This window comes from Saccostrea cucullata, unplaced genomic scaffold, assembly GCF_032062105.1.
Source record: "Saccostrea cucullata isolate Sc308-1 unplaced genomic scaffold, CSIRO_AGI_Scuc_v1 ctg3173, whole genome shotgun sequence".
Lineage (NCBI taxonomy): Eukaryota > Metazoa > Mollusca > Bivalvia > Ostreida > Ostreidae > Saccostrea > Saccostrea cuccullata.
Genome location: NW_026933252.1, coordinates 1,938 through 15,847, shown reverse-complemented (window position 1 = coordinate 15,847; position 13,910 = coordinate 1,938). Strand labels below are relative to the sequence as shown.

Sequence of the window (13,910 nt, the reverse complement as noted above, 5' to 3'; positions counted from 1 at the left end):
TTTCTTTTTCTTGCAAAATAAATCTCACTTAGCAGGAAATTAGCAAGGCTTCGACTTCAGTATTTTGTGTTTTCCCAGAAATAGCTCCCCCCTATGTTACAATTACTGACTGAAGAGAAAATGTCTTAATTGTTAATTTTTACAAAGTCTAGTCAAGTTTTAATTATTGCTTCTAAAAGATAAACGTTTGTTTTTTTCCTGTTTTAACTGTAAGAATTTGTGTGGTAGAGGGTGGATTGTTTTAGTTGATTGTGACATTATGCATGTCTTTTTATCTGCATATAGATTTTCATGGTAGATTTGAACGTGTTGAATTTAAAATATATTCTTTTTGAGTTGTTTTACCTATTTGAATATCTTACAAGGTACATGCTTGTATCCTATCTCAAAATTAAATAGGCATTTAAACCTTATCAAAATGTCAATTATTTCTAGCGTTGACCTTTTTTTGAAAGATATTTTAAAAGCGCATACATGACAACCTTTTAAGAATGCGACATATACATTATTGTTGAATAAGTAATATGGATTTTTCGTTTATGCAAAAACATTGAATCGAAATAGGGTTCAAAAAACTTTTTTTGCTGCGAATACCTCTTCATTACACTTCCGGTAAAATGAAATCCGAGGAACTTGATCTAGATGAAATTTACTATTCACAGGAAACCATCAAAACTCACTTTAGACATGGAAAAACTATCTACGAAATTCTGGACAAATATCAGGAGAGTCCAAGTGAAATTTCGAGCTTGGGATCTATCGATGTATGCCTTATAGGAGAAAAGTGGTACTCCCTGAATAATAAAACTCTCTGGGTCTATAAAAATCTGAAGAAAAAAGGACTTGTGAATAAAATACCCATCAAAGTTGTTAGTTTTCTACCAGACCCAAAATTTACAACCCAAAACGGCGGAGAAAGCATTAGGATAGTGACTCCGCCATAGACGCAGAGGATGTGGAAGGGAAAGACATTTTTCACAAGGACGGGCGATAGATTCTACTGTAGTTTTGTTAGTTTTCAACATGGATGTAAGATTTTTAAGGTACTTTTTAGTGTCCATTTGAATGGCTTTGAGGTCATCCTGCCAGATGTTCACCAGCTTTATTGACAATTTCAATTCTGTATTTATTGAATAGACGCATGAATTTTTGTTAAATTCCATTACTTTATGTGCTAGATAAACATATTGAATTGGTTTAGGTATTTTCAGTAGATCTGAGAAAATTAATTTAAGGTGTGTTTGAAGTTTCAGAAATATAACCATCTGTTGTTTGCAATTCAAAATCCATGGGATTATTATTAGTTTTATTTTGTTTTAATTATAAAAAAGAAAGAAATTATAAGCTTTAATTTCAATATTCCAAATTAAGATTTTCAAATTATATAAAAAAAATTGTGAAATAAGTGCTTTGATTTCTATATTCCAAATTACATGTATTTAAAACAATTATGTCGCAAAATTTGATGAAGTACATATAAGATTTGGAAAGTTTCCTTAAAATTTAATTATTACAGAGAAAAAATTGCAATATAAAACATTATAACGTGTCTAAAAATTGCAATAGAAGTATATTGAGTTAATCAAGGAAATTCTTTAAATTTAGAACTTGTAAACCTTCTTTGCAAACCAGTAAGCTTTCTATTATTTGAGTGTGCTCTAGTTTCCTTTGAAATTCTCTTTTATTTCTTTTTCATCATTTTTATCAGCAAGAATGAAAACAAGTCATGGTGCCAAGTTCTACAGAAAAATCAGTAAGGTTTATCTCAAATTTGTCAACTGTCGGAGAATTTGAATTGAAAATGACGTCAGCGATTTTTTTTTCTTTTTTAACTGGGCATTGTTTATGTGTCGCGTTTTGATTAAAATGGCGATTGTGTCTAAGATATGTTGATATTGTGCTCTCGCGCCATTTCTGTCCAAAGATTTTAATATGTATAAGACGATATTTGAGGTTTCAATGTGACATCAATATAAATATCAATTAATTTTGCAATGCTTATTGCATTATAAGGAAATTATATTGGAAATATGTACGAGTTATTTGAAATTTCTTATAGGAAACAAATCAAGAAATTGTCAAATCATAATTTCTAGCCTATTTTACAATATCCAAAAGGTTTAAAGCAAACACGGACCTCTTAAATCATCAGGTGCCATGGATATGGAATAAGATGCCGTGCAATGGAGGTGGAATTAGATGCCATGGAGGTCTAACCATCCCCTGTCGACCAGTAACACTTCGATAATTGTAAATCTAACGAGGTGTATTTTAATTTTATGATGCATGTCTGATTAGTCTGTTTTAAAGTGACATTTAAAACTTCACATCAAATCAATATGAAACCTTTAGTCATTCCAAGAACACTAGTACTGAAGGATAGATAAGCTGTGGGTCCATTTGTACATTTCCTTGCAAACTAAAAAAAATGTAATATCTCAACTCATTTTTAAACTGAAACTCTGTTAGAACAGACAATAAATTTGTAAGAGCTAAATGGAAGTAAAATTTACGACTCATAAGCCACTAACAACCAAAGTTTTAAGATGGAATTACTATCGTTGAAGTGTGGGAAGGATGAACGGTAAATCAAAAGTATGCCTAATTGGAGGTATAAAGTATATCCTTAACGCTGGAATGCTGAGGTCTACAAAAATTTCCTATCCCAGGGTATTTGTAGATTCTAATACGGTCGAATATATTCGAAAAATTGTAGAGAATGGATCAAGCACCGGGGCCCGGGCCAAAAGAGTAAGATGAGTTCACTATTGATCTCAGTCTCACTTTTACAAATAAAATATAAAGTCGAAAAAGTGAGACTGAAATTTAAAGTGAGTACTTCTAAGTTTCATGGTCCAAGAGGCCAGTGCCTAGTGGGACTAAGCATCTCCTGTCGACTGGTCCCATCAAATACAAAGTATATTCAATTTAATCCTAAACTACATGTACATCTTACGATTGGAATGAAATACGTCAGTCAAAAATCGACTCAAAAATAGCTTATATTCGCAAACGAAGCCATTATACCGCCCTTAGCATAAACGAGGTACTAGTGATTGAAATCTCTATTACCAACTAATGGTCAGAAGCCTGCCTTTCTTTAAAAAGTGATTGTAGTCGGAATATGCCCTAATCGAATAAGTTAGGAAATGTCATACCATCTTAAGTTATTGTATGTGATCACATCATATGCAGGTTATTGGGGAACATACTTCATAAATAAAGCAAGGAATCATAAACTTAAAACCATTCTGTTGTCATGCAGTTTACTTATAAATTGGACTTTATCATCTTTAGTCAGTAAATTATCCAAAATCTACACGTTTTATTCAATAGATGCATTTTTCCTTACATGTCTCAAAAACGCTAATTTTGTTTTACTTTAAGGAGTTATCGTCCATGTCACGATCGGTTCACAGGCCTTTTGATCGCTTAAAAAAAAATTGTGTGGTTTTTTTAACACGTCAATTTTTTTTCTAAGCGATCTAAAGGCCTGTGGATAGGTAAATAGAGAAATCTGTAGAAATTCCATGTGAATATAATCAACTGACAATATGCATGATAAACGTCAGTCAGCATATTCGACTGAATGATTTTCAAACAAAGTCATTATATCGAAAAAAGAATTCTGAAAAAAGGTTGTCTTTAAACGACTGTTATTACATGTATGTTGTAATATCAACTTATTTGTCAATAGCTTGATCCAAATACATGTGACTTTTGTATATAGTTATGTAAATAAGGTAATTTCTGGAAGAGGGTTGTATTTCGATATAACTAATTGTATCAGACGATAAAGATCGGGATTTTTAGAAACACAAATTTTTATCGCGTTTTCTAATTAGTTCTCCATGACTGGGACTAGGTCCTTATATGAGCAAAGAGATAAAAACAAGCAAATTCAAAGAATTGTGCTCCCCCGCTTTTGATGTCTTTGTGGGTGAGTTGTCATTTTTTATGGCATATTGTGTTAAATATGAATGCCTTTTCATATGTCATTCAGAAGTTATAAAAATGACATAACGAAAGGAAACCCCGACAGAAAACCACTGGTCCTCCAAGCTTGGGTTAGACAGGAGGCGGACTACCTCCTCCCGGGGAAAAATGGGAATTACAGAAACAAGGGACATCAAAGAGCAATTAACGAAGTCCGGGTAAAACGGGGACCGCCCAATGGTGGCAGTAAGACGACAAGGGGTGGAAGCCTTAGGGAAGCCCAGCGTCCGACTAGATCCCTTGTGACACCCAAACAGACATTCACCATCGGACGCTGGAATGTGCGAACAATATATCGAGGAGGAGCTTCAGCACAGATTGCGAAAGAAATGGAAGGATACCAACTGGACATTCTGGGAATCAGTGAGTGCAGATGGACGGAAGCTGGGAAGACGAGACTGGCCTCAGACCAGACCGTCATATACAGAGGGGATAAAGAATTATATGAGGGAGGAGTTGCCATAATGATCAGCCAGCACGCAATGAAAGCACTCATAGAATGGACACCCATCAGCAAGAGAATCATGACAGCACGATTCTATTCAAGCAACAGGATAGTGTCGTTGATCCAAGCATATGCGCCATATAATCAAAAGATAGAAGGGGAGAAAGACCAATTCTATCAGGAGTTACAAGGTCTTTGGATGGATGTAATAAGAACGACATTATTATTATTATCATTGGGGACCTCAACGCCAAGGTAGGGAGTGACAATAATGGCTGTGAAGAACTATGGGTATCCATGGCCTGGGAACATAGAACGAGAAAGGAGAAAGACTGAGTGAATTTAGTCAGATCAACGGACTTGTAATCACAGAAACATTGTTCCCCTTAAAGACAAACACAAAGCAACATGGGTGTCTGTTACTGGAACAGTGAAAACCCAGAATGACTATCTTCTCATTAGTGGACAGTGGAGATCTTCTGTTCTTGAGCTGATGCCAACAGCGACCACTACCTGGTGAAGACCCGATTCAATCTACGGCTCGGCACACACAAGAATAAGATCAAGATGAAATCAAAATTAGATTATAATGTCTTAAAAACAACGAAGTAAAAGCAAAGTTCAATGACTGTGAGAAAGAAATTAGAAGAGCACAGGGAAAAGACTGAAGATGTCGGGAAATTGTGGGAACAGCAGAAGATGACATATGTGAATTCAGCAAAGGAAGGACTTGGCAACAGGAAAGGCAAAAGTAAACCTTGGATCAGAGAAAACACCTGGAAGTTGATAGATGGAAGGTAAGACATCAAGACAAAGATAGAGAGCACAAGATCAGAAAGAGTCAAGACTAGGTTGAAGGAAAATTAGTAGACAAAGCAGTCAAGAAAAGTGCGAGAGAGGACAAGAGGAGATGGATGGCATAGAAAGCTGAGCGAGCACTAAAAGCAGCCGAGAACAGGAGGCAGAAAGAACTGCACAGCATAAGTAAAGAGCTGACAAGAAAGAGTAATAAACAAACAGCAGCAATGTAGAGCAAAGATGGAGAGCTGCTGTAAAATAAAGAGGCGAGGCTTTCCAGATGGAGGGAACATTTTGAGGAAGTGCTCAACAAGGATACTCCAGAGTCACTATCACAAGATGAACCTGAGGAGGGCTAGACATCTCGGTTGAGTCACCCACTACACAAGAATTAAGGACTGCACTGAAGACGCTTCGGAATGGGAAAGCCCCTGGGGCAGATCAAATAACTGCAGAGATGTTAAAGGCAAACCTTGATAAAAGCAGCCAGGAATTGAAGCACACCTTTGACCAGATATGGAAGGAGGAAAAGGTGCCCAAAGAATGGACCAGACGACTGATCTGTAAAATCCCCAAGAGAGGCAACTAACAGGACTGCAGCAACTGGAGGGGAGTCACATTGCTGTCCTTAGCTAGCAAAGCACTCAGCAGGATAATCATCAACAGAACCAACAGAATACAGGCTGGAGTTGACCGCACCCTAAGGAAAGAGCAGGCAAGGTTCCGGACAACCAGATCATCATCAGGAACATCCTGGAGCAAGTCAACGAGTGGAATGCTACACTGTCCATCCAATTTGTGGACTTTGAGAAAGCTTTCGACTCGGTGTACATAGACAGCCTTTGGGTCATCATGAAGAAAAATGGAATACCCATAAAACTGATTACGATGGCCAAAGCCTTGAATTACAATTTTCAGTGTTCAGTGATTGATGACAACGAGACCACAGACCCTTTTCCTGTGATGACTGGTGCCAAACAAGGATGCTGGATGTCAGGCTTCTTGTTACTACGAGCAACAGACCGTCAGAGAAAATAGATCAGGATTTAGACGGGACTTAACAACTATGATTGAAGTCCTTGACTTGCGGACGACATTGCCCTACTGTCATCAGCAATGAACCATCTTCAGTCAAAGACAACAAAACTGGAAGAAAAAGTTGATTAAAGTTGAATGCCAAGAAGTGCCAAGTGATGAAGATAAATAGCAAGAGTGAAATCAGCTTGGCAGTCAGAAACAGCGAAGCCGACGAGGTAGACAGCTTTACATACCTCGGCGCCAATGTCACCAAGCTTAAGGATAGAGGAGGAACTTCAGACACGAGGGAGAGGATAGCACTGTGTGGTGTATCCTTCAAGAGGCTAGCCAACATCTGGAACACTACAGACATCAGCAGAAAGATAAAAGTCTCCCTCTCGAAGAGCCTGGTCCTCTCTGTATTGTTATACGGATGTGAGATTTGAAGCTTACCAAGATAGAGGAAAAAAGATTGACATCTTCCAGACCAAGTGCCTCAGAAGAATTCGTAAGGTCAGATGGCAGCAGCATACTGCAGTATCCCAAACAAGACAGTTTTGGAGATGGAAGAAGCAGAAAGCATCAGTGAGGTGAGGAGAAGAAGATGGAATTGGATCGGCCATGTGCTCAGGAAGTATTCCATGGATGACTGTGTTGTGGACATCGGTTGGACGCCTGAGGGGGAAGGGAAGCGAGGCCGTCCCAAGACAACATGACGGCGGATGGTGTAGATAATGCAGGCTGGAACTCCGGGAACACGGCACGCTGTGCAGTGTGTGCCTCCTGGCATGGTGAGAATTAAGGTTAAGGTAACCTGGACTTTTACGATTGACCTAATTTTTTTTAAAGTCAACTTCGGTGATAACTTCTGATTGACATACAAAAGAACGTTCATATTTGACACAATATGTCATAAAAAATGACATCTCATCTACAAAGACACCGAAAGCTACCTACCTACCTTTTCCTTGTTGCACCTGGAGGCCCATAGGGCAAGGACTAAGGATTTCCATTCTCTCTGTTCTTAGCTATCTTCTCCACCTCTCCCCAGGTTTAGATTTATTTCCTTTAGTTCCTTTTCCACTGTTCGCCTCCCCGTTGATTTTGGTCGGCCTTTCCTCCTTTTCCCTTCTGGGGTCCATCTTAGTGCCACTCTTGTGATGTCTTATGTCCTTTAGCTCCTTTCCCACCGTTTGCCTCAATGTTGTAGTTGGTCGGCCTTTCCTCCTTTTTCCCTTCTGGGGTCCATCTTAATGCCACACTTGTGGTGTAATTTATTGGCTTTCTCAAGACATGGTCTATCCACCCCTATCTGTATTTTATTATTAAGGTCCTCATGTCTGTTGTTTATTTTTTGCTGTTTCGTACAAATTTTTGTTGGTAATTTTTGTTGGCAAAATATCCTCAAGATCTTTCTGAGGCATCTGTTATGAAAACTTGATAGCTTTTTGTGTCACTTTCTCTCATTCTCCAGCATTCAGCACCATAGATTTAGACAGGTAGTACCCAACTTTTATACAGTTTGATGTCTGCTGATGCTGCTTGACTTCCATATATTCTTAAGCTTGATAAAGGATCCCCTGGCTTTACCTAATCTTGATATTATGTCCTTGTCATCTCCGCCACCTGATGTTACTACACTTCCTAGGTATGTAAAATATGGTGTATTTTTAGTATCTTTTCCATTCAGTTGTATTTTGGGGGGGGGGGGGGGCTTTTTGTATTTAGGGACATTTCTTCTGTTTTCTTTCTGTTGGTATTCAAACCGATTTTGCTGGCATTTATCTGTAAAATAGAAGCTTTTCTTTGCATTTGCGTTTCCAGATGAGATAATATAGCCAGGTCATCTGCATAATCTAATTCTCCTAGCTTGCTGAAAAAAGTCCACCTGATGCCAGTGTTTTCGTCACTAAGGAATGATCTCATTACCCAGTACACTGCTATGATGAACAATAGAGCTGTCTCACTCCTGATTTTACAAGAAAGCTTGTGTTTGAAGAATTTAAATTCTGCAAAAGATGCTTTTATTAGGTCAACTAGTTTAGATGGTATACCGAAGTGCCTCAGGATTGTCCACAAGCTGTCTCTGTGAATGCTATCAAATGCTTTTTCAAATTCTATGAAGTTTATGATGAGTTGTCTTTCCCATTCTGTGCATTGTTCTATTGTGTTTCCCAATATAAAAACTTGGTGACAGCAGCTCTTTCCTTTTCTGAAACCTGTCTGTTCTTTCCTTAACTTGCTGTCCACTGCTGTCTTAATTATGCATACAATTATTTTACTAAAGGCCTTGCTTGGAATAGAGAGCAAAGTAATACCTCTCCAGTTGTTACAGTTTGTGAGGTCTCCTTTTTTTGGTAGTTTGATGATGCTACCTTCAGGTCATGTTGCTGGTATCATGTCGTACTTCCATATCTTGCAGAAAAGAGGATGAAGGATACGGTATCTGCTGCAAGGATAGGTTCTGCTTTGAATAATAGTTGTCATTCCCAGGTAATTTATTATTCTTTAAACTTTTGATTGCTGTGACTATTTCCAACTTTGATTGTTCGTCTGTGTTGATTTCTAAGTCGATGCTTGCTTCGTGAATTTCTGCTCTGTTTCTTGGATCTGGGCTGTCCAGTGTCTCTTCAAAATGTTCCTTCCATCTTTGTTCTTGCTCTTTCTCAGATGCAATCATTAAGTCCTGCTTGTCTCTGACTGGCATACATGCATTTTTTGTCCAGTTAGCTTCTTGGTGATCTGATAAACATCACCCATTCTCTGTTCTGATGTTTTTTTTCACCTTTTTTAGCCATATTTTCAATGAAGTTCCTGCGGTCCCTCTTTGTGGCCTTCTTTATTTCTTTGTTACTGTCTGAGTATTGTTCCCTTAATTTCTCTTTGATTCTTTCTGAATGTGTGTTACATAACTTGTTCTTTAGTTCTCGTCTGTCTGTCTGTCTAGCTGTCTCTCTCTCTTTCTCTCTCTCTACACGAAAGTATTTTAAGATTCGAGATAAGAGGAATAACTCCTCCATTCCACGACAATATGTCGAATAATTGCATTGAATAGTACTTAATTTAATTCTACTTTTTTTTAATTTTAGGTCGATATATGAACTGTTTATAAACATATATTTATATAATTAGCACATGTACCGGTTGTTATAAAATATGAGATTTTTAATTTTTAGAAATTGAATCCTGATCATTTTTCTTCGAAATGCAAATCAAAAGTCAAATCTAAAAATAATTTATATATTTATTTTGTTTCTTTGTTTGTTTTTGGCCTTATTCAGGCAATTAGGATGAAGTTAATTTAAATGAGATCTGATAAACTCCTCAATACCTTCTACCAAGACTGTAAAAGGGGGAGGGGTGTTTGATGATCCAACATATGAGCCTCAACATATGCTTTTTTCTCTCCAATGCGGATGTTCTATACATTTTGATTTTGATTAATCTATCAGACTATTGGGCAAAAGTACAATGTATACATGTAGGTTATCAGTAACAATCTTCATTAGTCATGTGAAGTAATTACATCGGTGCAGGAAATTCTGCTTCGGTTCTGTGGTGCGCCGTTAGGCCGGAAACAGACTATAGTGGTATTTTTACGGTCAGAGTGTGGGCTCCCATGCGTGACGGGCCGGGAAATTCAGAGAGCGTCTGCTTTCTCCATAGGTGTAGAGAAGTCAGAAATCGGATAAAATGATTTTTCTACAAATGGGTACATTTTTATGAATAATATTGAAAAATGAAAGAGGTGACCTGGTTTGTGCTTGTCTTTTGGATGTTAATTTTACCTGTAATCAAATGCCAAGGTAAGTCTACCTGTCGGAAAGTGTGTGTGATACAATCTTATCTAAGGTTGCGGTTTGAACTAAATTCGATTTTTATTTTTACCTTGATTAAAACAAGATTTCATCTTATCAATGGAACATATATTTATAGGTACCGTAAATGTTGAAATGTCAGCAGTATTTTAGTTACTTAAATTACTACTTCTTCCACCTGCAATCAACAGACTGGGACACTTTCGAAGCTTAATTCCAATAATCTACAAAGAATTAACAGATTAACTTTATAAGGGAATCATTTCCCCAGAGCGTAACTTATATTAAGAATTTTGCAGTGTCAGAAAAGTTTACCTAAGTTAATAATAGATTCCTTCTGTGCACATAAATTTTGTTCTTGCGACAGTTGACATTTTAGTGAAAAAAAATTTAAACATATCATTAATTAATATGCAGTGCTTGGTTACTGGAACCTAACATCGCTTCCTCATCTGAGAGCAAAGTATCTTAACAAGATGATTATCTGATTATAGGAGTCTGTAATATCGGGAGCTAATGAGTTAATCGTCGCCTCCAACTGTTGCCGTAGATTTTGATGGAATCAAACAAAAACTTCGTCAGGGGGTAAAATCATTAAACGGTTTCCTTCCCGTACATGTTCAGAACTTAATGTACCATCTTTAATTACAGTTTTTGCTTGCACTTTACCCCAAATGCTAATTTTTTTTTTCGTTAACCCGTTTCCAAATTTTACTGAGCTGTCTCGGTGTTTTAGTGTGGGCGCAACGTAAATATCTATGACATAAAAGGCAATTTTAAGAGATGTTCGTACAAGGTAGAAAAATTGTTCGCATTTGTACAGAAAGATTTTGGGTATAACGCTATTTGTACTTTGAACTTTTTATTTGATGTCAAAGCTATTCAGAATATGTTACGATAAGACAGCGTATTTTACTTATTCAGATAACAGCACCAGTCAACACCTTGAATTGGATCCGTGGACATTATAGGTCGAGGAATTGTCGTTTTATTAGTTTAAGGCATAAACGCTGTTACGATAGAATCTGCAGATAAAAGAAGTTTGCGTGAAGTCCCCCTTCCATGTAGAAGTTCTTGTTTGATTTCTGTAATTAAACTATTTGTTCCCTTTTAATGTGAGGACATTCACGAGAGCCCAGATGAGCTCCAGTGGATGTCGATTAAGGTGAAGATTTTGACGCAGAGTTTCCCCCCTTCATTGTTGATGAGAAACATATACAGGCCTCGGATTAAAGTGGCTTAAACACCAATAGCGTTAATGAGATCTTATCTAGTTTCACAACTATCTTGTTGCATATGTTTTTCTTAATATATGAATCGTTTTTATCACATTAGCCTTAGATTTTGGGATAACTTCATATCTTGCTAAGTCATGTAGAATTTTTTTTAGCAATGTGCAACTATATTATTTTAAATTTGCGTTCAGGAAATGATTACTGAAATCTATATAAAGACTTCTAAATCTTAATAAAATTTGTAGAAAGACAATATTATTTAATTAATTACAAAGATGTCTTAAAAAAAAAAAGAAGGTCCGTACATATTTTAACAGGAAAAATACTTGTTTCAGTCGAACCCAAACAGTCGCCTCCTCCGTCAAATCCTCTCCAACGTTTCAGAAAAATATCTATAGAGTTTGAGTGAAACATCGATTCCATTTATCTTCTTTTTACAAACTAATTTGAATTGATTTGTGAACTTGTCAATACTGTTATTTAGATCTAAAGCTAAAAATTAAATTCCCCATTCATTTCGGAGAATCGAGCCCCCCCCCCTTTCGAAAAACGTAGACTCTGTGTATTTCTTTAATAAGCTTCAGGGATATTTTTAAAATTAATAAATATAAACATATTGATGAGAAAAAAGTCAAACAGAGTTAGTAAATTCTTAATGTCCTAACGGCTGCCTGGGCTTAAATAGCTAATAATTAAAAATAGCGCACTACTGTCTTTGAAACCCGAAATAAATGAAGAACGATTTAACCATTGACTTTTCGGAGGGAAAATCAAACTTCGTATTCAGACGTCTATTTTTCAGATTCAAAGAATCACTACCTTTAGCCTTAAATCGATGGTTCAGAATAACTATTAATACAGTCATCTTTTTTAAGAGTGGTGGTAGGTATAATCTCGACTGAGATTTGTAGTGCACTGGTCAGAAGAATTTAAGATGGACCGATGATTTGTCCATCATGATCATGTATTTTATAAGGAGATCAGGTAATACGCCTACATGCTAGGCCTAAATGAAAAGGAAAGTGTGGGTATACTTGTAATATGCCATTGAAATATAAAGGAAAAAGATTTGAATGAACGAATGCATTACATTTTTAGGACTATCTATAGATTTCTGGAAATGGGGGTGCGTGGTCGGGTTACCGTTCTGAGACAGAGCCAAATTTTTTTTTCTTTTCTTTTTTTTTCCAAAAATGTGAACATGGTGAACGTCTTGAAATTTTAAATTAATTTTTCTCAGAGAATTTTCTTTAACATGAATATGTAACGTATTAGATCTATCTATATTAAGGAATGAAATGCAACCCAACTCCCAATTTAATCTGGGTTGCCAACTTGCCATTGGGCCAGTTTACACTTTATGAATCTCAAAGCGGTCTATGAATATAAAGCGTAAACTGCTCCAACCCAGGTTATAGCAGTATAACTTGGGTTGCCATTTAATTCATTCCTTATAATTCAATTTTCAATCATTATTTATAGAAAACGACCTTAAAAACGTCTTCGGATTGTTCATATTTTAAACGTAATGTCAAGCGGATTGATACGTTTTTGACGTAAGTCATTGTGACGTAGGCAACCCAGGTTATACAACTTAGATTTATTTTTATATCCCATCAAATGATGTGTTACAAACTTACAACCAAAATTAAATTATTTTCAGATGTAGGGTTATTTCCAAACATCCTGAACTTAGCAACAAGGTCTACCATAACTGTAAATGCTACCTGTGGAGAAGAAAAGAGTGAGGTTTTCTGTAAGCTTGTGGACCATGTCAAAATTTTCCCAGACCAGAACTCTCACTGTGACATCTGTGACGCGAGGAGTCGAGACGAGAGGCGCCGTCATCCCATCACTAACGCTATCAACGGCAGGAACTCATGGTGGCAGAGCCCGACACTAACCAATGGAGCCCTGTATAATTATGTAACAATTACTCTGGACCTCAAACAGGTATTAAAACTAGTTTGCTAATATTAGAAGTCTTGAAAGATGTTTGTGCAATACAGGAACATATGACTATAATATTTTTCAGTTTTCTATCCAGAATTTTTTTTACATGTCACAATAAAGCAATTCGATTTTTCGAAAACCTACCCACCCATTAGAGGATTCAAAAAAAAAAATATCAATAAGGCCATAATAAATAAATTGCTAGATTCTCATCTGAATTTTTGTAAAAATCGAGGCAAACGGGCGGCTTTTATTTTATAGTTTTTATTTTTTCAATTTTGCAGATTTTTTTTATTGACCTGGTCAATCGGTGTAATTTTATCTACAATACCCGAATAAAAGTCATAGTAAAGGTTCAATTACCTCTTACTTCACATCATCACCAATCTTTTTCAACCAATGACCCTTGTTTAAAATATATGTAGGACTCCAAGGTGAGATGGGACTCCGAAGTCCGATGGTCACGCCAAAGTCCGATGGTCTGCACCAAACCACGATAGTTTAACACGCCAAAGTCCGATGGTGCGGAAAACAATTAACGTTTTTGACGTCATAGTACTAGTGTGCCAAACTACAATGCCGCACCATGCCAAGGTTTTAAATAAGTATTAATAATTATCATTATGCGAAAACTAACTCTCATCTCTC

At 36.7% G+C, this 13,910-nt stretch overlaps 3 protein-coding genes across 3 annotated transcripts; all 3 read left to right on the top strand.

Moving 5' to 3' along the window:
* The first annotated feature begins 3,992 nt into the window (after window positions 1-3,992).
* Window positions 3,993-4,961, top strand: LOC134237780 (craniofacial development protein 2-like). Its single transcript, XM_062719922.1, has 2 exons — window positions 3,993-4,696; window positions 4,814-4,961. The coding sequence occupies exons 1-2, from the start codon at window positions 3,993-3,995 to the stop codon at window positions 4,959-4,961; spliced, it is 852 nt and encodes a 283-aa protein (XP_062575906.1).
* Window positions 4,962-5,696: 735 nt separating this feature from the next.
* LOC134237779 (uncharacterized) lies at window positions 5,697-6,277 on the top strand. The gene is made up of 2 exons (XM_062719921.1): window positions 5,697-5,771; window positions 5,945-6,277. Exons 1-2 carry the CDS (start codon window positions 5,697-5,699, stop codon window positions 6,275-6,277), a joined length of 408 nt encoding a protein of 135 aa, XP_062575905.1.
* A 3,596-nt stretch (window positions 6,278-9,873) lies between these two features.
* LOC134237784 (laminin subunit alpha-1-like) lies at window positions 9,874-13,262 on the top strand (the record flags this gene model as incomplete). The annotated part of the gene is made up of 2 exons (XM_062719925.1): window positions 9,874-10,062; window positions 12,973-13,262. Coding segments are annotated over exons 1-2 (357 nt in total), but the record flags the coding sequence as incomplete, so codon positions are not given.
* Between the last annotated feature and the right edge of the window lie 648 nt (window positions 13,263-13,910).

Coding starts and splice junctions, on each gene's coding strand:
- LOC134237780 (XM_062719922.1), top strand. CDS start 3,993: ATGTCATTCAGAAGTTATAAAAATGACATAACGAAAGGAAACCCCGAC. Junction 4,697..4,813: donor TTGGGGACCTCAACGCCAAG/GTAGGGAGTGAC, acceptor TTGTAATCACAG/AAACATTGTTCCCCTTAAAG.
- LOC134237779 (XM_062719921.1), top strand. CDS start 5,697: ATGTTAAAGGCAAACCTTGATAAAAGCAGCCAGGAATTGAAGCACACC. Junction 5,772..5,944: donor AGATATGGAAGGAGGAAAAG/GTGCCCAAAGAA, acceptor CCGCACCCTAAG/GAAAGAGCAGGCAAGGTTCC.